The 21,471-nt window shown below is 43.6% G+C and overlaps 1 protein-coding gene and 1 long non-coding RNA gene across 4 annotated transcripts in view; one reads left to right on the top strand and one right to left on the bottom strand.

Moving 5' to 3' along the window:
- Nucleotides 1–17,225, bottom strand: part of NUDT14 (nudix hydrolase 14) — a 65,350-nt gene extending 48,125 nt beyond the window's left edge. Inside the window, exon 1 of one of the 3 annotated variants that reach the window (XM_053409070.1) lies at nt 16,993–17,225. In XM_053409070.1, coding sequence (XP_053265045.1) covers nt 16,993–17,073 — 81 coding nt within the window. In that variant the 5' untranslated portion in view covers nt 17,074–17,225. Of the gene's footprint in view, nt 1–10,356; nt 10,728–16,992 lie in introns of those variants that run through there. The other 2 variants (XM_053408896.1, XM_053408985.1) reach the window with 2 other exon arrangements.
- Nucleotides 17,085–21,471, top strand: part of LOC128423706 (uncharacterized) — a 28,208-nt gene continuing 23,821 nt past the window's right edge. The window contains exon 1 of the long non-coding RNA XR_008332823.1: nt 17,085–17,170. This is a non-coding gene — a long non-coding RNA (uncharacterized LOC128423706). The remainder of the gene's footprint in view (nt 17,171–21,471) is intronic.

The raw sequence follows: 21,471 nt of genomic DNA, 5'->3' as shown, positions 1-21,471 counted from the left end.
GGCAGCTGGTTACATAGGGGGAGAAGCAATGATTCTTCAACATCAACTTCGTTGGACTGGTCATGTTGTTTGGATACCTGATTATCGTCTTCCAAAGCAACTACTCTATTCCAAACTCAAGAATGGAAAGCAAAATACTGGCAGACAACAAAAGAGGTTTAAAGATGTTTTCAAGGCAAAACTTAAAAAATGTAGTATAAACACTGACAACTGGGAAACACTGGCCTGCGAGCGCTCCAATTAGAGAACAGCCTTAACTAAAGGTGTCATGGACTTAGAAGAACTCAGGGTGAAAAGAAGAAGAAAGAAGGAGGCAGCTGGTGGCATAGGGGAGAAATATAAGCTTTTTCAAAAAGCAAAGTCTCCCCCAGTCTTATCTGGAATGAGTTTCAGTTTGTTGGCTTCAAGTTACAAGAAAGATATTCTGACTAAACATCAGGAAGAACTTTCTGACGGAAAGAGCTGTTCAACAGTGGAACGGTCTCCCTTAGGAGGTTGTAGAGCAGGCTTCCTCAAACTCGGCCCTCCAGATGTTTTGAGACTACAATTCCCATCATCCCTGACCACTGGTCCTACTAGCTAGGGATCATGGGAGTTGTAGGCCAAAAACATCTGGAGGGCCGAGTTTGAGGAAGTCTGTTGCAGAATCTTCTTCCTTAGAGGTTTTAAAGCAGAGGTTGGATGGCCATCTATGCTTTAGCTGAGATTCCTGAATTGCAGGGGGTTGGTTTAGAAAACCCTTTGGGTCCCTGCCAACTCTACATTTATATAATTCTAATCTCCCTTAATGGCTCACCAAGGGAAGATAGCTTGGCTTGATTAAATTCCAACACTTGCCTGATCCAGAGACTAGAGGGGTATGGCACCCACAAACTCACAGCAATATTTTCCCTGTGCTAATTGCCACAGATAGCCCAGCTCACTGGAAGGCAAGTATGCACCTGAATCACACAGACTCACTTTGCAACAGAGGTAAAGGGGCTTGTCTTCCACCTGGAGTTGGTAAGCGCATTCAGACTTAGGGGTTTTCCACCCCGCCCCACCTAGGCTCGAAGCTGCTCACAACAAATAAACAAAGTCCACAAAACAGGGCAAGACACCAGGCAGATTAGAAGCCATCAATAGAAACATTATTCAACAACTGCATCTGAAAGCCTTCCTTGAAAGCTGGGTTTTGCAGCCCCTCCTGAAGGCTAGCAACAGCATGCTCCAGCAGACATCTTCTGGCAGACTATCCCACAACCCTGGGGCAGTGACTGAGAATGCCTTGCTTCTTGCGCTGCTTGTCTCTACCTCCCGCAATGATGGCAAACAAAGCAGAAAACTTGAGGGCATTCTTGATTTGAGGGGAGGGGCCATATGGGAAGAGGAAGCCTCAAAGATGTGGCGGTCCCAGACACTAAAACATTGAAAGCAGTAGCTGGGCCAGAAGCTATTTGTGATATGTGCTTGTTTATTTTCTCTTTTTTAAAAAATATAGATGGTATAACCAACAGGACAAACAGAGTAGTCCAGCAATTCAAGAAAAGAAAAGAAAAAAACCAACAATCGAGTATGGACAGGTATAAGTTGAGGAGACAAAAGGGATAAAAATATTGAAAGAAACTTGTACAAAAGAGGCAATGCTGCAGTGTTCTAAGATAAGACATAAACAATGGGTCAAAAACTTGTATAATCAAAAGCAGCACCAGATGCTATCATATTTGGACGGCATTCATCATCCGTGCGACTATGTCGTTAAATAAGCTTTAAAAAACACACCAGATAGCCGCAAAGTCCCATCTGAGAACCCAGCCTTGGTGGGCTAGTTTCTCTGATGTCGCTATAAATAAGACTTTTATTTATTTTTTTTAAAAAGATATTTATTAAGATTTTTTTTGAATAAACAAAACAGAAAAATCATAACAAAAAGAAAAACATACACAAAGGAGTTACAAAAAATAACAACACAAAAAGAAAAATAATTAAAAAAACAAATCAATTTTCACATTTTTCAGAATTCTCATTAACTTATTTCTTTGACCTCCTCACACCTCCCTTTTTTGTATTCCCAATCACATCATTAATTCGGCAAATCCTTACCCCTTTTTTTCCCTAAAACTTTAACTCAATTTTTCAACAAATTTACCTCTTTAAACTTTAACCAATTTTTAAACCATTTTTACATATTCTTACTGATCTTATTACTAAGTCCACTTAAGTCCAATCCAACATCATTTTAACATTCATTAATTTTACAGTGTTTCTGTAAGTAGTCTTTGAATTTCTTCCAATCTTCTTCCACCAACTCTTCTCCCTGGTCACGGATTCTGCCAGTCATTTCCGCCATCTCCATATAGTCCATCACTTTCATCTGCCATTCTTCCAGAGTGGGTAAATCTTGTGTCTTCCAATACTTTGCCACGAGTATTCTTGCTGCCGTTGTAGCATACATAAAGAAAGTTCTATCCTTCTTTGGCACCTGTTGGCCGACTATGCCCAGAAGAAAGGCCTCTGGTTTCTTCAGGAAGGTATATTTAAATACCTTTTTCAATTCATTATATATCATTTCCCAGAAAGCCTTTATCCTTGGGCATGTCCACCAAAGGTGAAATAATGTACCTTCAGGTTCTTTACATTTCCAACATTTGTTATCGGGCAAATGGTAGATTTTTGCTAGCTTGACTGGTGTCATGTACCATCTATATATCATTTTCATAATGTTCTCTCTAAGGGCATTACATGCCGTAAATTTAATACCAGTGGTCCACAACCTTTCCCAGTCAGCAAACATAATGTTATGTCCAACATCCTGTGCCCATTTAATCATAACAGATTTAACCGTTTCATCTTGGGTATTCCATTTCAACAGCAAGTTATACATTCTTGAAAGTATCTTTGTTTTTGGCTCTAACAATTCTGTTTCCAATTTTGATTTCTCCACCTGGAAGCCGATTTTTTTGTCCAAATTGTAAGCTTCCCTTATTTGATAGTAATGAAGCCAGTCTCGCACTTTATCTTTTAGTTTCTCAAAACTCTGCAATTTCAATTTATCACCATCCTGTTCCAAAATTTCCCAATATTTTGGCCATTTGGCCTCCATATTGAGCTTTTTCTGAGCCTTTGCTTCCATTGGTGACAACCACCTTGGGATTTTGTTCTCAAGTAAATCTTTGTATCTTATCCAGACATTAAACAGTGCTTTTCTGACAATATGATTCTTAAATGCTTTATGAGCTTTAACCTTGTCATACCACAAATATGCATGCCACCCAAAAACATTGTTAAAACCTTCCAAATCCAAAATGTCCGTGTTCTCAAGAAGCAGCCATTCTTTCAACCAGCAGAATGCTGCTGACTCATAATAAAGTTTGAAGTCTGGCAGGGCAAATCCACCTCTTTCCTTTGCATCAGTTAATATTTTAAATTTTATCCTAGGCTTCTTGCCCTGCCAGACAAATCTAGAGATATCTTTCTGCCACTTCTTGAAACAGTCCATTTTGTCCAAAATCTGTAATGATTGAAATAGAAACAACATTCTTGGCAATACATTCATCTTTATAGCTGCAATTCGGCCTAACAAGGAAAGCTTCAAATTTGACCATATTTCTAGATCTTTTTTCACTTCTAACCAACATTTCTCATAATTATCTTTAAATAAGTTCAAGTTTTTAGCAGTCATATTAACCCCCAAATATTTTACTTTCTTTACCAATGTTAACCCTGTCTCCTTCTGAAACCTTTCTTTCTCTATCGGTGTTAAGTTTTTCTCAAGGACTTTAGTTTTTGACTTGTTCAACTTAAATCCTGCCACAAGACCAAATTCTTGGATCAATTCTAAAGCTCTTTTAACACTAGATTCTGGCTCCTGTACCGTCAATACCAAGTCGTCTGCAAATGCCTTCAGTTTGTATTGTTTAGCTCCAACCTGTATTCCTTTAATCAAACCGTCCCTTCTAATCATATTTAGCAAAACCTCCAGGACTGAGATAAAAAGCAGTGGGGAAATTGGGCACCCTTGTCGTGTCCCTTTTTCTATCTTAAATTCCTCTGTTACCACGTTGTTAACTATTAACTTAGCTTTTTGTTCAGAATAAATTGCACCTATACCATTTTCAAACCCTTGACCGACCCCCATCCCCTGAAGATTCTTCTTCAGAAAACTCCAAGAAATATTGTCGAAGGCCTTCTCCGCATCAACAAAAATTAATACTGCTTTGGTGTTAATATTCACTTGCAACTTCTCCAAAATGTTAATAATATTCCTTGTATTGTCAGACAAGTGTCTACCCGGGAGAAAGCCCGCTTGGTCTTTATGTATCTGTTCCATTAATACTTTTTTTAACCTTTTGGCCAATATGTTAGCAAAAATTTTGTAATCCACATTTAACAGAGATATGGGTCGGTAGTTCTTAAGTTGTGTCTTTTCAGACTCGCTTTTCGGTATAAGTGTAATATAAGCTTCCTTCCACGACTCAGGCGCTTTTTTCCCCTCCATGATTTCATTGCAAACCTACTTCAATGGGTGAATTAGCCAGTCCTTCAAAGTTCTGTAGTATTTTGCAGTTATTCCATCTGGTCCTGGAGATTTGCCCAGTTGCATATTCTGTATGGCACCTTCCACCTCTTGTTCTGTAATCTTATAGTTCAGCATTAACTTATTTTCTTGAGAGATTTTCTGCAGTCCATTTGTTTTCAAAAATTGATCTATATCAGACTCTTTCTGTGGCCCTTGTGTGTATAACTGTTTGAAATATCTCTGGAAGCATTTCCTGAGAAAGATTTCCTGAGTGGAAGCATTTCCACTGGATTCTGGATATTCTTTCCTTCTATTTCCAAATTAGTAATGGTGTTGAGCTTTTGTCTTTTTTCATTTGCCAAGCTAACAGCTTTCCACACTTATTAGCCGATTCAAATGTCCTTTGTCTCATCTGTTTAATTTTCCATTCTATTTCCTGATTCATCATTTTCATATATTGAACTTGGTATAACTTTATTTCTCTCAGAATCTCTTGTGACTTGGGTTTCGCTCTCAGTTTCTTTTCGCCCTCTTTTATTTTTTCCAAAATTTTATCTTTCTTCTCATTCTGGGTTCTCTTCTTAATGGCATTCTGTTGAATTAGAAACCCCCTCATAACTGCTTTGCTTGCGTCCCAAATTACTCTTTTCTCAGTGGTAGTGTTCATGTTTATCTCAAAATAGTCTCTCAAAGTTTTTTGGGCCTTTTTGATAACTTCTTGATCTCTAAACAAGGTGTCATTCATCCTCCATCTGAAGGAACCGGTTGGTGTTAATTTCATCTCCATTCTCACAGCATTATGGTCAGAGCAAGTTTTAGGGCAAATTTCCACTTTTCTGATCTTCGGTGCCAGTCCTCTAGTTATCCAAATTTGGTCAATTCTTGTCCATGTCATTTTGGCCTCAGAGAAGAAGGTTCCCTCTCTTCCCAGGGGGTTCTTGACTCTCCAGATATCAGTCAAGTCCATATTGTCAGTCATTTCAAAAAAAGTTTTTGGTAGTCTGCCATCATTTGTGACTAGCTGTCTGTGTGACTTGTCCATATTTGTGGATACCACCCCATTCATGTCTCCCATCATAATAATGTTGTAATCCATATAGTCCAGCAATGTCTCATGCAGTTTCTTGAAAAATTCAGATTTCCCCTCATTTGGTGCATAAACTCCTACTATCAAGTATTTTTCTCCTTGTGTTTGAATTTCAATTGCCAATATTCTTCCTTGTTCATCTTTAAAAATAAATTTCGGTGATAGGCTCTCTTTTGCATAGATTACAACTCCTCTCTTTTTAACTTTGTCCGATGAAATAAATTCTTGGCCCAATCTTTTATTTATCAAAAGTTTCCTGTGTAGCCTTATCACATGTGTTCCCTGTAAGCAGATCAAGTCCAATTGTTCCTTTTTCAGTATATGAAATACCCTCTTCCTTTTTTCCGGGGAGTTCAGACCATGAATGTTCCAACTTAAAAGTTGCAGAGACATGATGTATTTATTTTATTTTCCTCCAACTGCTCCCAGCAGTTGTTCTTCATCTGACGGTGGTATCACTGACTTGCCCAGTCCCAAAGGTGGTAGTGGTACTCCTGGCTCTTTCTCTGTCCCTTTTTGCAAATCCTCTTCGTGATCTCTCAAGAATTTCTCCTTATCTTCCACTGTTCTTATTTTGACCTTTTTCCCTTTGAAGGTAAAAGATAGGCCTTGGGGGAATTCCCACCTGAATATGATTCTGTTTCCTCTCAACAAGGCCACCAAATCTCCGTAATTAGCTCTCAATTCCAAGAGATATTTTGGGATATCTTTGAAAATCTCAACCCTTGCGTCTTCTATTTCAAGAGTCTTTTGAAAGTGCAAGTTCAGTATTTTATCCCTCTCCTCTTTCGATTGGAGGGAGATCAAGCAGTCTCTCACCCTGTTCTTCCTCCCTCCTCTTCCAAGTCTGAAAGCACTTACTATCTTAAAGTCTGGCTTTTCTTTGTCTAGCTCCCAAAATTCTGTAAATTCCTGCGTAAGGAAGTTGCTCAAGCTTCCTTTCTCAAGTTCAGGTACTGCCCTGATCCTCAGATTAGTCTGTTTGTCTCTTAATTCAATCATAGACAGCAACGATTTGTGATCGTCCAGCCTTCTATGTATTGGTGGTATCTCTCCCTTCACTTCCTCTGCTATTTCCTTCGCCTCTTGGGCTGTCTTACGATTTAATGCAGCTTCCTGCAGCAATTTCTCAATAGAGTTTGTGTTTTTCTCAATAGAATCTGTGTTTGAGTTTACCTTCTGCCCCAAATTGTTAATACTTAAGGTGTTTTGGTCAAGTTGCTTACTTACTTTTTCCAAAGATCCAAAAAATTTTTCTAGTGCCGAGGCAATTGAGCCTTCTTCCGAAGTCATTCCTTTAAATCCTTGTTGACCTAAGTCTTCCTCTGATGGGCCAGAGGAACCAGATGCCGACGCTCTTCACTGTTGCTGCAGCTGCAGTTTGGCTTTAGTCGATCTTGTTGCTCTTTCTGGCGGCTGACTTGCCATAACACCTTATCTGAGGTTCAAGGTAAGTTTCACAGTCCAAACTTGTTTGCAATGGAAATTTTCCCAGCCTGTTGAGAGTGGAAAGTCCCCAGTAGCCAATTGTAACAGTCACATAAATCCTCTAGGGGGACACAGTAACAATTAAAGTCTGTAACTAAAAAGTTCAATTTTTAAACTTCTGTAAATTCCCCTTAGGCTGAATAGCCACAGTATCAGTCAAGAAAACCTTCAAATTCTAAGTATCTTTCTTGCAGAGTTAACTTTCTATCAATTTGTAACAAAGTCCATAAAAAGTGCACAACACTGTAACAGTCCCATTAGCCTGGCATTCCGATTCCAGGGATTAAGTGGTGGTCTTATTCTTATAACACTCTTTAAAGCAGCGAAAAAACCTCATACAATCTTCCCCCCCTCTTCTGTACCTCTAGGGGGGAGTTCTTGTGCAGATGTCAGATTTAAAGTCTTTTAAAGCTCTTTTAACACACAGACTTAGCGGACACAGTCTATGCCTTTGATCTCTCTACAAAAGCGGAAGGCGAACTTCCTGTTTTGCGCCTTGCCGCTTTGGGCCAAATTCTTCTTATTATTTTCTTTATAGCCCAATCTTTGCGTATAACCTACTCACAGATTGTTGTTTCATAGCCAAATTTTCACAGGAAAAAGGTCGGCGCTCTCCGGTAACAGCTGCGCGGCTTCACTCAACAGAAGTAGCGGTTGACTCACAGCACCGCGCCAAAACACCCCGCTGCGATTCAGGAGCCCGTTACCGGGCTCCTTTGCCGTTCGGGGGGGCGCTGAAGGTACCCGCCGAGTCCCAGGACCACAGGCTTCTCCTGCCTGTGGGTTTCAGAAGGGTCCCCACTTCGCCGCAGCGGCAAGACCCGATTTCTGTAAAGCTGGTCCCTCAGAGTCAGAGGGATTCCGCCATTACCGATGGCGCCGCCTCCGGAAGACTTTTAGAAACCAATTCATAATAGAGAGAGCACAGAAGCACCCTTCCAGTGCTTATTTTTGGTGTTGCTTGGAGGCCTTTTTAGGTAAGTTTAACAAATACAGTGGTACCTCGGGTTACAGACGCTTCAGGTTACAGACTCCGCTAACCCAGAAATAGTACCTCGGGTTAAGAACTTTGCTTCAGGATGAGAACAGAAATTGTGCAGCAGTGGTGCAGCGGCAGCAGGAGGCCCCATTAGCTAAAGTGGTGCTTCAGGTTAAGAACAGTTTCAGGTTAAGAACGGACCTCTAGAACAAATTAAGTTCTTAACACGAGGTAAGGTAAAGGTAAAGGGATCCCTGATCATTAGGTCCAGTCGTGGCTGACTCTGGGGTTGCGGCGCTCATCTCACTTTATTGGCCGAGGGTCATGTGGCCAGCATGACTTCCAGGTCATGTGGCCAGCATGACTAAGCCGCTTCTGGCGAACCAGAGCAGCACACGGAAACGCCGTTTACCTTCCTGCCAGAGTGGTACCTATTTATCTACTTGCACTTTGACGTGCTTTCGAACTGCTAGGTTGGCAGGTTCTGGGACCGAGCAATGGGAGCTCACCCCATCGCGGGGATTTGAACCGCCGACCTTCTGATCGGCAAGCCCTAGGCTCTGTGGTTTAACCCACAGCGCCACCCGCGTCCCTTTAACCCGAGGTACCACTTTAATAAAATAGTAACAATATTCCAAGAGAGTGGTTTCACCTCATCTTTGTTAGCACGCAAAGGGCACTGTACTATAGAGTCTAAAGAAGGGTGCAAGCAAGCCAACTTGACTTTTGTTTTCATAAGACAACCATTCCCACTTCCGCAGAATCCTGGAACAGCGCTGGGGGAAGAGAGTTCCCAAGCATTAAGTTGATTGTGCCTCTGGCAGTTGCTGGCAGTCAAGGGTGTGCACTCACATCCAGTGTTTGAAATTCCCCAGGCGCCAGGTGCGTTTTGCTACTGGCACCCGGCCAATGGCACCCATGTGGAGATTTCTGGGCTCCAGGCTGGCAACCACGGTTTTAAAACCTCTGCCTTAGTCCATTTCCGTTTCCACTGTTTGGGTTTCCCCTTCTTGCGTACAGGGACAAGTGAATGGTTTCTAAGAGCAAGCTACAGTCAACCAATATAGTTGAGATCAGAGTCGTAGAATCAGTCTAACCCACTGGCAAATAGACATTCCATTGTGGTGACGGTAACCTAGGTTTAAGCTTATATATCAGAGTTTCTCACACCGCTCATGTCCGGCTTGCAGACTTCTCACAGACATCTCATCTGCCGCTGTAATGGACTACATAGACCACTATTCTAATTCAGCAGGCTCTTCTGGTGTTGGTTTGGTTTTTAATTCATTTACACTCCTCCTTTCTGCCATGGAACTCAAGGCAGAACACATACTGTCTCCAGCCTGCCAGCCATGCACTAATCAGACCTAAAATTCATTTCACAAAGCTGATGCATCAAGACCTAGGATATGGGCTGAGGATCTAGCCCACTCTGATATCTTGGAAGATAAGGCATTTATATATCTCTGCCTCTCCAGCCACACACCCCATGGTGTATAATGTTCGTGTTAAGTACTTTAGACATGTGTAAGAAACTGAAAGAAAAGCTATAAACCAGGAATAGGCAAACTTGGTCCTCCAGATGTTTTGGGACTACAACTCCAATCATCCCTAGGTAACAGGACCAGTGGTCAGGGATGATGGGAGTTGTAGTCCCAAAACATCTGGAGGGCTGAGTTTGCCTATGCTTGCTATAAACTAATGAGCAGAAAACTCTTTTGTGTGTGTTTTTTCCAAATCAAGATGAATCAGAAGCAGCAGATGAATATCACACCACTGTGTTATGTTTATTTGAGCATGCACAGAAGCCACTGTAAGGTCCGCAGCCCTCCAAGAGGGTTTTCACGCCTTTAAGCATTGCTTAGAAGGGAACATACACCAAATGAAACTGCTCCTTTGGCAACAACACCATGATAGCAAAGAGAAAAGGAAAAACCTGCCTCCTGGGCATCACTTAAACCAGGAGGTGGAAATCTCAAATAGATTAATTGAGCAAGTTTTAAGCTGTTTTAAGATGTTATCTGCTGTTTCCTTATTTTGTGTTATTTCAGACTGTACACTGCTGTTGTTTCAGTTTAATGCGTAAACCTGCAAACAAGCACAGCCTACAACTGATGAAAACTCACCAATCTTCCCTACCCATCTTTGGTTATTGCTTCCTGATAAAAACACTCTTTTCACTGATTTCACTGATAATAATGTAATTAAGCAAGCAAGCATTGGTGTCATTTCTTTCTACCTTCTGAAAGGCAGAAACTTTCCCATAATTACGCCGAGCAGATTCAAGGAAAGGACATCACTCACCTTGCGGAGTTTGGTCCTTCTTTTGCTTGTAATGTATTCATCACCACTCATCACATCTGTCCCTGCAAATCCTATTTCCTGTTCTATTCATGAGGTGCAGCAACCTGGAGCTTTAGAGATTGCCGCCACACTTTTCCCATGGCCTTCTCACCTCTCCTCTCCCCAGCAAGTACCCCATTCCCATTGTTTATCATCTGTTCTCCCCTGCTGGAAACTGCTGTCAGATGTTCACTTATCCCTAATCTTGCTTGCTGCCTTTGATATTCTTTCTAATCCAACAACCTGTCAACTGGGGCATCGGCCCATGTCCAGGCCAGCTGCTCTGTCCCAGGCTCCAAGATTCTCTCCCAGACTCCATCTGAAATGGTTTTAGGGGTTTCTGACCCAGCAAGGAAAACGTGAGGCAAATAATTAATGTCATCTCTATCTGCGCTCATGACTTTGGTGTGCCATTAAGCGTCCCGCCAATGCAGGAAAGTAACTTTTTAAAAGTTGCTTTAAACTCGGGCGTTAATGTATTAATGAAACCCTGGTCAATGTTTAAGGGACATGATTGAGGACAAGCAAGGTCTTGAGGAAGGCAGTGAGAAGATGGTTTTTAATTGAAAAGCAAATCTGCATATAAGCCTCCCGATTTGGACAGAACTTTCTTGCACACCTGCAGCTTTAAGGCAGAACTGCAGAGCAAATGTTCAGCAGCAAACTTTCCTCGTGCTAAGTGTAAAATATGAACATTAAACATGAGCAGGTGGTTAAGATGCATTGCTACAGCACTGCAAAAACTCAGTGTCCCCCGCTTCTCAGGCAAGAAGGTTGCTGCGTCCCACCTCCTCTCTTTACAGACCTTTTTTTCTGTGCGTTTTTAAAGCTCTGTGGCAGGTGAAGCTTTTCCTGGCATGGAAACCAGATGGTGGGAACAGTTTCATCTGTTGAAACTGCACAGGAGAAAAGCCAGTAAAAGTAAAATAGAAATGGGGAATTTCCACCTGGGATAAAGCACAAAATTAAGGATACCGGTTCCCAGAGCTTGGGGGAACTTGTCTATTTTTAAAAGTTCTTAAAAAGGTAAAGGTAAAGGTACCCCTGCCCGTACGGGCCAGTCTTGACAGACTCTAGGGTTGTGCGCCCATCTCACTCAAGAGGCCAGGGGCCAGCGCTGTCCGGAGACACTTCCGGGTCACGTGGCCAGCGTGACATCGCTGCTCTGGCGAGCCAGAGCCGCACACGGAAACGCCGTTTACCTTCCCGCTAGTAAGCGGTCCCTATTTATCTACTTGCACCCGGGGGTGCTTTCGAACTGCTAGGTTGGCAGGCGCTGGGACCGAACAACGGGAGCTCACCCCGCCGCGGGGATTCGAACCGCCGACCTTTCGATCGGCAAGCCCTAGGCGCTGAGGCTTTTACCCACAGCGGAACCATCAAAACTCTTGTCATGGTGGCTGATACCCTCGCACCTGATGAAATTTCCTCCTCCTCCGTGATCCTTGAAAGAACAGGGACTGGATCTTTGCAAACTGCAACTCTTGTTAGAAAAGCTGCCTTCCCTTGGATTTGTCAGGGTGGGAATGCTAACTTCTATGACAGTTAACCTTCTCTGTAAAGATTTTGAGCAGAATGCTTGCTGTTTCTTAAGAAGCACTGAAAAGCCTCTTCTAGGATGATACACTCTATTTGCACTCAGTATCTGACCTTTTTTTCTTTTTCTTTTTTAGTATAATCCTAACTCCACCAATTTAGATAGTTCTTTTTCTTTCTTTTTTAAGAAAAGTGCACAAATTGCTTTGTACGTCTCAGATACGGCTCAACTGCTTTCATTTTGTACGGGAATTTAAAGGAAAATTAAACAAGGAGGGTTTGAGAATGCGTAGAGATGTACGCAAAAATATTCATATGTCAGATAACTGAAATTAACGTCCGGCAAGTCCAGACCCTGAGAAGGCAACATTTTTCCAGGTGTGTCTGTTCCCATTAGGGTGTTGCAATGAAGAAAAAGGCCTTGACTCTTAAAGGTACAGGATCCCAATTTAGGGCCTGGAGCTGATGACTTTAAATTAGAGAATGGTTCATTTCCTTTCTAAAGAGCGAATATTGATGACGCTGGGACATGCATATATAAAACACAAAATAAATCAGTGTATTGGTGTGCATTGTAAATTAGCACAAGGATTAAAATTAATGAAAAGCTATTAGGAGTGCTAATCCATGAGCATGTTATTATCTTAAACTAGTCTAATGTGTGTGTGTGTGTGTGTGTGTGTGTGTGTGTGTTGTGTTTTATATATGCATTTATTTTGTGTTTTATAGCGAAGCATAAACTCTGAATTCAGGAGAACATTACATAGGAAGCTGCCCTATGCTAAGACAAACCACTGGCTCAGCATTGCGTTTGGCTAGTAGCAGCTCCCAGGTCTTGAAGAAGGACCTTTCATAGATCCTCCAAACTGGAGAAGCCAGGAAATGAGCCTGGGACTTTCTGCAAGAAGGAGCCAAGGCCCCCTCCCGTAAAATATCTGTATATCTCAGCTTCTCCATTTCACATCCAGTGTACCCCTGCTGCTATTTTTTGCAGCCATATAGACATGATGTTATTTTAAGCCTTAGCTTCCACGAGATATCGATGATGTTTACGAGAAGCATCTGAAAGAGGGTTCTTGATTAGATTCATCTTTGGTCTATTCTTCCGATGTTCTTAAAGGACAATGGGGGGGCATATTGTGCTTTTACCACCTTTTAAAAATGGCCTTGAGGAATAGGATCTATTTTAAAAAATGTGTCTAAGTATTACAACAAAGGGACGCGGGTGGCGCTGTGAGTTAAACCACAGAGCCCAGGACTTGCCAATTAGAAGGTCGGCGGTTCGAATCCCCGTGACGGGGTGAGCTCCCGTTGTTCGGTCCCTGCTCCTGCCAACCTAGCAGTTTGAAAGCACGTCAAAGTGCAAGTAGATAAATAGGTTCCACTCCGGTGGGAAGGTAAACGGCGTTTCCGTGTGCTGCTCTGGTTCGCCAGAAGCGGCTTAGTCATGCTGGCCACATGACCCGGAAGCTGTATGCCGGCTCCCTCAGCCAATAAAGCGAGATGAGCACCGCAACCCCAGAGTCGGCCACGACTGGACCTAACAGTCAGGGGTCCCTTTACCTTTACTTTATTACAACAGCTTGACAAAAATCAGCTGCAAAGCAGCACTACACTATTCACCATTGAATAGTCAACCCTAAACCATGAGATCCACCTGTTCCTTTTTCCTCCTCCTGGCAGATCCCCAAAACATGGAGAGCTGTACTTCCTATAAGTATTTGAAAGAGACCGAAATATCAAGCCTGCCCCATGCCTAAGGCTAGTAATATAAATGTGCAGTCCAATCCTATGCTTGTCTACTTGGAAACGCCTCCAAGTGAGTTCAGTGGGGATTGTTCGCTAGTAAGACTGCAGCCTTAAAAAAAAAAGTATGTTAAAATGTTTGGTTATTCTCCACTGGAAGCTAATGAGGAATAATGACAATTGACAGCTCGGCTCATTCAAACACACCAGCAGAGAAGATCTCATCATCAGCCTAGCAAATTGAGAACATTTGAATTTCCAACAATATGAGGAATTCAACACTATTTTAAACCCAGACAGTATGAGTAAAAAGGGAGCTTCTGTTAAAATGTCTTAACTGTTCATCAGTTCAGAAGAAGGGAACATTTAATAAGTGACAATATATTATTAAATCCATTTAAGCTGGTGGCCACCACCAGTGTTAACCCGGCGCTGTGCTTGTATTTTTCCATTTGCAAGAACACTGACTCTGCAGCAAGGTGTTTTATATTGAAATTGCAATAGCTGTGAAAACTGTGCAAGACATTTAAGAGCGCTGTTAGCCATCGATCTTCCACGTACTGGGACAGTAGACCTCTGAGTCATAGAATCACAGAACTGTAGAGTTGGAAAGGGACCGTGAGAGTCATCCAGTCCAACCCTCTGCAATGCAGGAATCTGAACACATAATGCTGAGATGATGCCTTGCTTTGGGAGCTTCCCAGAGGCATCAAGCTGATTCTGTCCTCTTTCTGGATAGTAACACGTCTTTAAAATAAGTATAATAAATTGCCTGGCGTGCTCAGGTCCATGGGGTCACAAAGAGTCGGACACGATTAAACGACTAAACAACAACAACAACAACAACAACAACTAATTAATTGAGAATAATTAACTAAATTATTGAAATGTTAATTATGATATTCATAATTCAGCACCATGCTCCCATCTGCAATTCCAAAATGGAGTGAGATAATTATTTATTTATAAAGGGGATGTCTAATTGGAAAGAAGAACACGTTCATTGATGAATGAGACTTCTTTTTTGTATCTAAATAGTGTCTACCTATTTATTTATAGTCTGCGTGTTAGTGAAGGCCTTTTGATATGCTTCTGGATCTGATCAACCTCCCCCCCCCCCCCCGGCAACACATTTTCCCAATCACTATGCAGATTTTAAAAGATTTAAAAAGATTTTTAAAAATAACAAATTTAAAAAATGCCCCCATCTATCATGGTTGTAAAACTAGGGTTGTCATATCATATGCCCTGACATAGTGGGCCTTCAGGTCCCTTAAGCAGTGTCCGGGTGAAAATCGCTGAAATGTCTTTGAAAATCCGGACCTATGGCAACCCATGTTGGTAGTAGATTTAGGCGATTTTCATTTAAAGTAGCTCAAAAACTCCTTTTCCATTCTTGTTGAGATTTTTCAAAAAACACACACACAAAAACAACTCAGCAACTTTGGGCAAAACAAAACAAAACGGCATGCCAGAATCCTGGGAAGTCTAGTTTCTTAAGGCTGCTGAGAGTTTTTAGGCAACCCCTATTCCTCTCACAGAGCTATAATTTTCAGAATGGCTTAACAGATAATCCCTCTTCCCAGAGAACTCTAGACCTGTAGCTCTGTAAAGGTCTTCCTAATATTTCTCATTACTGTTGACAGACTACAGCTCCCAGAATTCTTTGGGGCAAGCCACAACTGTTTAAAGTGGTATGATACACTTTTGGATGCATAATGCAGATGGGGCCATAATAGTCAGAATTTCACAGTCCCCATCTAGGGTAGTTGCCAGAAACGAATGCAGCAAAGGAAGACAGAAAATTCCAGCTGGGCCCTTCTTGCTAGGAGTGTGCGTTGTGTTTGATGACACAATGCTGCCTGTGCACAGATGGCTGCATCTGTTGTGTGTGTAGAGGAGTCACTGCTTGCCTTTTTACCTCAAGGCACTCCTTAGGCTCCAGCAGCTGTGGGGCGGAGGATACAGCTCCCCACCAGCATTGCTGAGCACCAATAAGCAGGAAAGCTGAGAGAAAGATGTGTGCTCAGAGCATTGAAGCTCACAGCACACTTGGGCAGTCTCAGAATGGGAAGCATTTCCTTTCCAAAAATAAAATCACTCCGTGCACAAGATTGCTAGCTATTTGGTAGAGACACGGGGCAGGGCCTTTTCGGTGGTGGCTGCTCCCAAACGCCATCCCTAGAGAAGATAGACTGGCTCCCTCCATGTTGATCTTCTGCTGGCAGGTGAAGACCTTCTTGTTCCAACAAGATTTTGGGAACTGATGGCCACCTGTCATGTATGAATGAGATGAGATTCCTGTATTGCAGGGGGCTGGACTAAATGACCCTCAAGGTCCCTTCCAACTCTATGACTCTATAATTATATTGCTGCTTTTAATTAAACAGCTGGTGCTGTGCTCCTCTTCTTGTAAATATTGGTATGGTTTTAACAGATTATATATATGTATATGGTTTTAATTTTATCAGTGCTTGGTCCCCCCTATTCTTTTAGCGATTCTTATTTTTATCGGCAAGCTGCCCAGACTCCCGTCAGGGGAAAATAAACATAAAATAATTTTTAAAGCAAAAATGGTGCTGCCTCCCCCCCCCTTTTTGCAGGTACAGAACTCTGTACATGCCCCGAGCCACTCAGCGGATTCGATTTATTCTATTTCTGCGCCCCTTTTCTTTCAAATGAACCCCAAACCATAAACAACAAAAACAAGCAGCGTAAATCGTACAGGGGGGGAATCAAACCCCAACAAATCATCCGTGAAACCGCTACAACCTATAGAACACCGTTAACAATGCATAAATAAATAAATAGATAGATAGATAGATAGATAGATAGCTGAACATCGCAATTAAAGCCAAAGTCCGATTACACGATTTGCACACCCGAGTTTATAATCTATATAAAACAATACCTTGGGGGGTGCAGGGAGGAGGGAGCCCCTCTCTTTCGGCAACCAGGAACCCCCTCTGCCCTCAGCCACGAAAAAGCCCACGTCCTCTGCCCATGTGCAAAGTGCTTTTCCCCCTTCCCCCTCCATCCCTTCTACATGAACCTCAGGGAACCTTTTGGGGCGGGGGGGGGGAAACAACCGTGTAACCCCCGCCAGGCTTGAACCCCGGCACCTCTAGAGAGGGGCAAAGGAGGAGGCCAGGCGCCCCCTCATGCCGGAGCCTCCGTTTCCGAAGCGCCGGGCTTGCGTCGGAGGCGGCGGCCGGCGAGGCCTAGTCCGGGCGGAGGGAAGGCGGAAAGAAAGCGGCGGCGGCGGCGGCGGCGCTTCCTCCTCGCTGGGCCGCAGACCCTCCTCGCCGGGCTTACCTGGCGGTAGCGGAGGCGAAAAGGCCTCAAGTACTGGGAGTGGTCGCAGGGCCCCACCGCTAAGTCCTCGATGGATTCCATGGGGGGCGAGGAGGAGAAGGAGGAGGAAGCAGCGCCTTCGCCTCGGAGATGCAGCCGGAGAGGGGAGCGAGGAGGAGGGAGAGAGAGAGCAGAGAGGGTGAGCTGCCTCTCTCATATATATTTGTATGCCGGAGGTGTTCTGACTGGAATATGCACCTGTGGCTGCGTATGAGACTTTTATAATCTATATGAGACTGCGTATGAGACTTTTAAATCACGCACACAGCTTCTCCCTCTTCTCTCCCCCCCGACCCGAAATCATGGAAACTACGGTTCCCTCACACAGAGAGAGAAAACTACAGTTCCCAGCACCCTTAACTGCACACGGAATCGCAGAAAGAGATCAGAGTGCTTGGCATCATGTATAGCAAGTCCCCGTTTTCTCTGGGAGGCTTCCTCCCAGCTGAATTATTTGCAGCTCGTGAAATAATAATAATAACATTAACAATAATAATAATAATTTGTTATTTATACCCAAGTCACTCTGGGCGGCTCTCAGCAGAATATAATAAGCACAGCATATTAGCTCCATGCTGCAGATAAGAGGCAAGTAGGGGAGCCTCAGAACATCTAGTGAGCATATCACAGGCGAAGCTTGACAGGTACCGTATATGTGTGTGTGTGTACAGTCATACCTTGGGTTACAGACGCTTCGGGTTGTGTGATTTCGGGTTGCGCACCGCACCGCACCCGAAAGTACCAGAACGGGTTACTTCCGGGTTTCAGCGCTTGCGCATGTGCAGAATCGCTAAATCGTGCTTTGCGCAGAAGTGCTGAATCGCGACCCGCGCATGCGCAGATGCAGTGCTGCGAGTTGCGAACGCTGTGGGTTGTGAACGTGCTTCCCACATGGATCACGTTCGCAACCTGAGCGTCCACTGTGTGTGTGTGTGTGTGTGTGTGCATATATATATATATATATACACAGTCATACCTCTTGTTACGTTTGCTTCAGGTTAAATCTTTTCAGGTTGCGTCCCGCGGTGACCCGGAAGTACCGGAAAGTATGTGCAAAGTATATTACAAGGTATGTGCAATATATATTGCAGGTACCATATATTGACTGGTACCATACAGGTTATTTGTTTGTCTGTAGCCTACTGCAGAGGCTTTCAACCTTTTTTGGGTCCACGGCTCCCTTGACCAACTGCCTTCTGTGGGGCTCAGGAGCCCAGTTAGGTCACCCCTTGCCTGCAGCCCCGCACCCCTTTTCGAACACCCTCCCTTGTGGAGAGTTCCCTCAGTCTCTTCTCTTCTCCCCTCTCCTTGGGAGTCCTCTGGGCAGCCGCTGCTGCTGCTGCCCCTGGTCTCTGAACTGCCCCCCACCCCACCCCAAAGAGAGGTGCCTCCTCACACTGCCCCACAGGGGCCTGGGAAGCACCCCCTGGCCATCCCCATAGGCACCATTCACCTGCTGAACCTGTAGCCGGGCCTGCTGCAATGAACAGCTGTGCAAGACTTTGGGAGGCAGAGATGCGAGAGGGCACCAGAGGAGGGAGGGAAGGAAAGAGGGACAGAGGCCAATGTTGCCCGTGACATCCCTGACCATCATTCAAGGCACCCCAGTGTGCTACGGCACACTGGTTGAACACCACTGCCCTACTGTGTTTGAGAGAGAAATGTGCTAGTTATACGGCCAGGGTCTGGATGAACTCCATTCTTTTAAAATTATTCACCAAGAATAGCTGGGTTCTGCAGCCCTTCTCCTCCCTTGGAGGTTTTTGAGCAGAGGTTGGATGGCTATCTGTCATGGATGCCTCAGCTGAGATTCCTTCATTTCAGGGGGTTGGACTAGATGACCCTCGGGGTCACTTCCAATTCTATGATTCTGTGATTCTAAATTGAGTAAATTTAACCATTTCCCATAACTTCCTCTTTTTCACAACGTCACTTGTTTATTTGTTTGATTATTTGCCTGCCCTTTACCGCAAGATCCCAGGGCAGGTTGCAGCAATTTAGGTAAATACAGTGGTACCTCGGTTTACAGACGCTTCAGGTTACAAACACTTCAGGTTACAGACTCCACTAACTCAGAAATAGTACCTCAGGTTAAGAACAGTTTCAGGTTAAGAACGGACCTCTAGAACAAATTAAGTTCTTAACCTGAGGTACCACTGAACTTAATTCGTTCTGGAGGTCCATTCTTAACCTGAAACTATTCTTAACCTAAGGTACCACTTTAGCTAATGGGGCCTCCTCCTGCTGCTGCTGTGCCGCCACGCAATTTCTGTTCTCATCCTGAAGCAAAGTTATTAACCTGAGGTACTATTTCTGGGTTAGCGGAGTCTGTAACCTGAAGCGTCTGTAACCTGAGGTATCACTGTACAGTGGACACTCGGGTTGCGAACATGATCCATGCGGCAGACACGTTCACAACCCGCAGCACTGCATCTGTGCACGTGAGGGTTGCGATCCGGCGCTTCTGTGCATGCGCAGGGTGTAATTTAGTGGTTCTGTGCGAGCGCTGAAACCCGGAAGTAACCCGTTTTGGTACTTCCGGGTTTGATGCAGTGCGGAACCCAAAAACGCGCAACCTGAAGCGTTTGTAACCTGAAGTATGACTGTATTGAAATAAGTTTTGAAGGGGTACAATCAACTGAGAGAAATGGGTGGGCCCCAAAACTATCTCTTTCAGGGGTCAAAGGCCAGGGTGTAAAGAGGTGCCTCTTCATCGTATGACAGAAACTACATAACAAACGTGCCAGACACACCTGGGTGGCGAGGGGTTTCCACAACTGGAATCCTCTTCTGGATTCCATGTCCAGCTAGTTGTTTCTGTGGCAACCGCTTCCTTCTGCCCTTTAGTCATGCAAAGGGATACATAACAGGCTGGGCCAGAGCCAGTAACCTAACAAAGAGACTAGCTTGTCCGCTTCAGCTGCTTTTCTTTCTACAAACCCCCACCTTGCCAAAATAAAACCACGGTTTAGGAGGAGAGCTACACTCATTCTGCTGCACCCTTGTCCTTCCCAAATCCTATAACAGTATTTTGTGGACGATGGTGGTATTTTTGAGATTCCTCCATGCCTGTTAGCCATAGTGCTGCCTTTCCCCCCACGAACCCCAGACTGTATCGCTGCCCATATATCGCCCGGTTCAGGGGGCAGAAGAATCATGACCACACGGGGCCTTTCTGCTTGAAGGAGCCATAGAATCAGTCAGTGCATCCATGATGACTTAACATTTCATGCTGTATTCCTCCTCTCGTAACCCATGGTTTGAGAATCCCTGCCCTAACCTATGACTTAACAAGCCACAGGTGGCTTTTAAAAAAGGAAAAGAATAGGTATTAAATCTTCTGTTGCATGTGATAATTATGTTTATATATGGGTAACCGGGTGCCTTGCTTGTAATCTCGGTGGTGAATCTTTAACTAAGACCTGAAATGCCAATTAGATGATGTCACTATCACATTAAAAGGCAAAGCAGCAGATGGCCGGAATTTCAGAATAATGTTTTAGTACAATCGATACATTTGCTTAAGTAGTGATTAGCAAACAATTGCGTTTGTGTTCATCAGTCTTGCTGTTGCCTAGAAAGTGAATACAAACCAGAGACGAAATGACTGTGACAAATCTGGAACTTCTGTTCGAGAATCTAATGTTGCCCTATCAAGTGTTAGGGAGTGTTAGAGAGACGTTTTCCTTACTGGCAGCCAAGTGTCAGGAAAAGGCAATCAAGCTAACCGATCTACAGAAGAGGGAGTCTGGGTTGTGGCAGTTTTTTGTTTGTTTTTTAAAGGCACATAAAGGGATTAGATTTTTTAGCAAAATGAGGATAATAGTAGAAGAACTGTAATAAAAAATTCCGTTTCATTTTTGCCAGGGTTGTTTGTTGTTTGCTGCTTCCGTTCCAGGTGTTGCAAGCATGAGCTATTCAACAAAAGGATATTTTGTAATCCATAGGAAGGACATTAATTACCCTGCATTTCACATTGTGAGTAATCTGAAAATATTTAGGCAATGCTACCGGATTTAGTGGCCTTTGAATGAGAGAACACTGTGGAGAAGGAGACCCATAGCTGTTTCGCAGTATTTGCTTTATTTACTTACACTGAGATAAAAGGTAACCCCCTTTGGAGTTTAGAGATGTAGTGAAAGGACTTTAGTCTCACCTTCTCCCTCCTCAGATTCCTTTCTCCCTCCTTTCCTCATTTGAATAATCGGCATTTTGCCATGTTGTCTTGAGTACAGGGCTTTGCTTTCCTTCCAAACCAGAACTGAAATCCAGAAGAATTCAAACAGTAGATTCTGATTCTTCTTTGGAGGCAAGCAGTGGTTAGCCCTATCTGAGCATCTCAACTCCCAGTGGCTTACTGAAACCAGAAATGGGGGCAATTGGAACCTAGGAAGGTGCCTTATACCAATTCATACCATTCATTTGTCTAATTCAGAATTG

This window comes from Podarcis raffonei, chromosome 1 (genome assembly GCF_027172205.1).
Source record: "Podarcis raffonei isolate rPodRaf1 chromosome 1, rPodRaf1.pri, whole genome shotgun sequence".
Lineage (NCBI taxonomy): Eukaryota > Metazoa > Chordata > Lepidosauria > Squamata > Lacertidae > Podarcis > Podarcis raffonei.
This window is presented reverse-complemented; position numbering and strand designations above follow the sequence as displayed.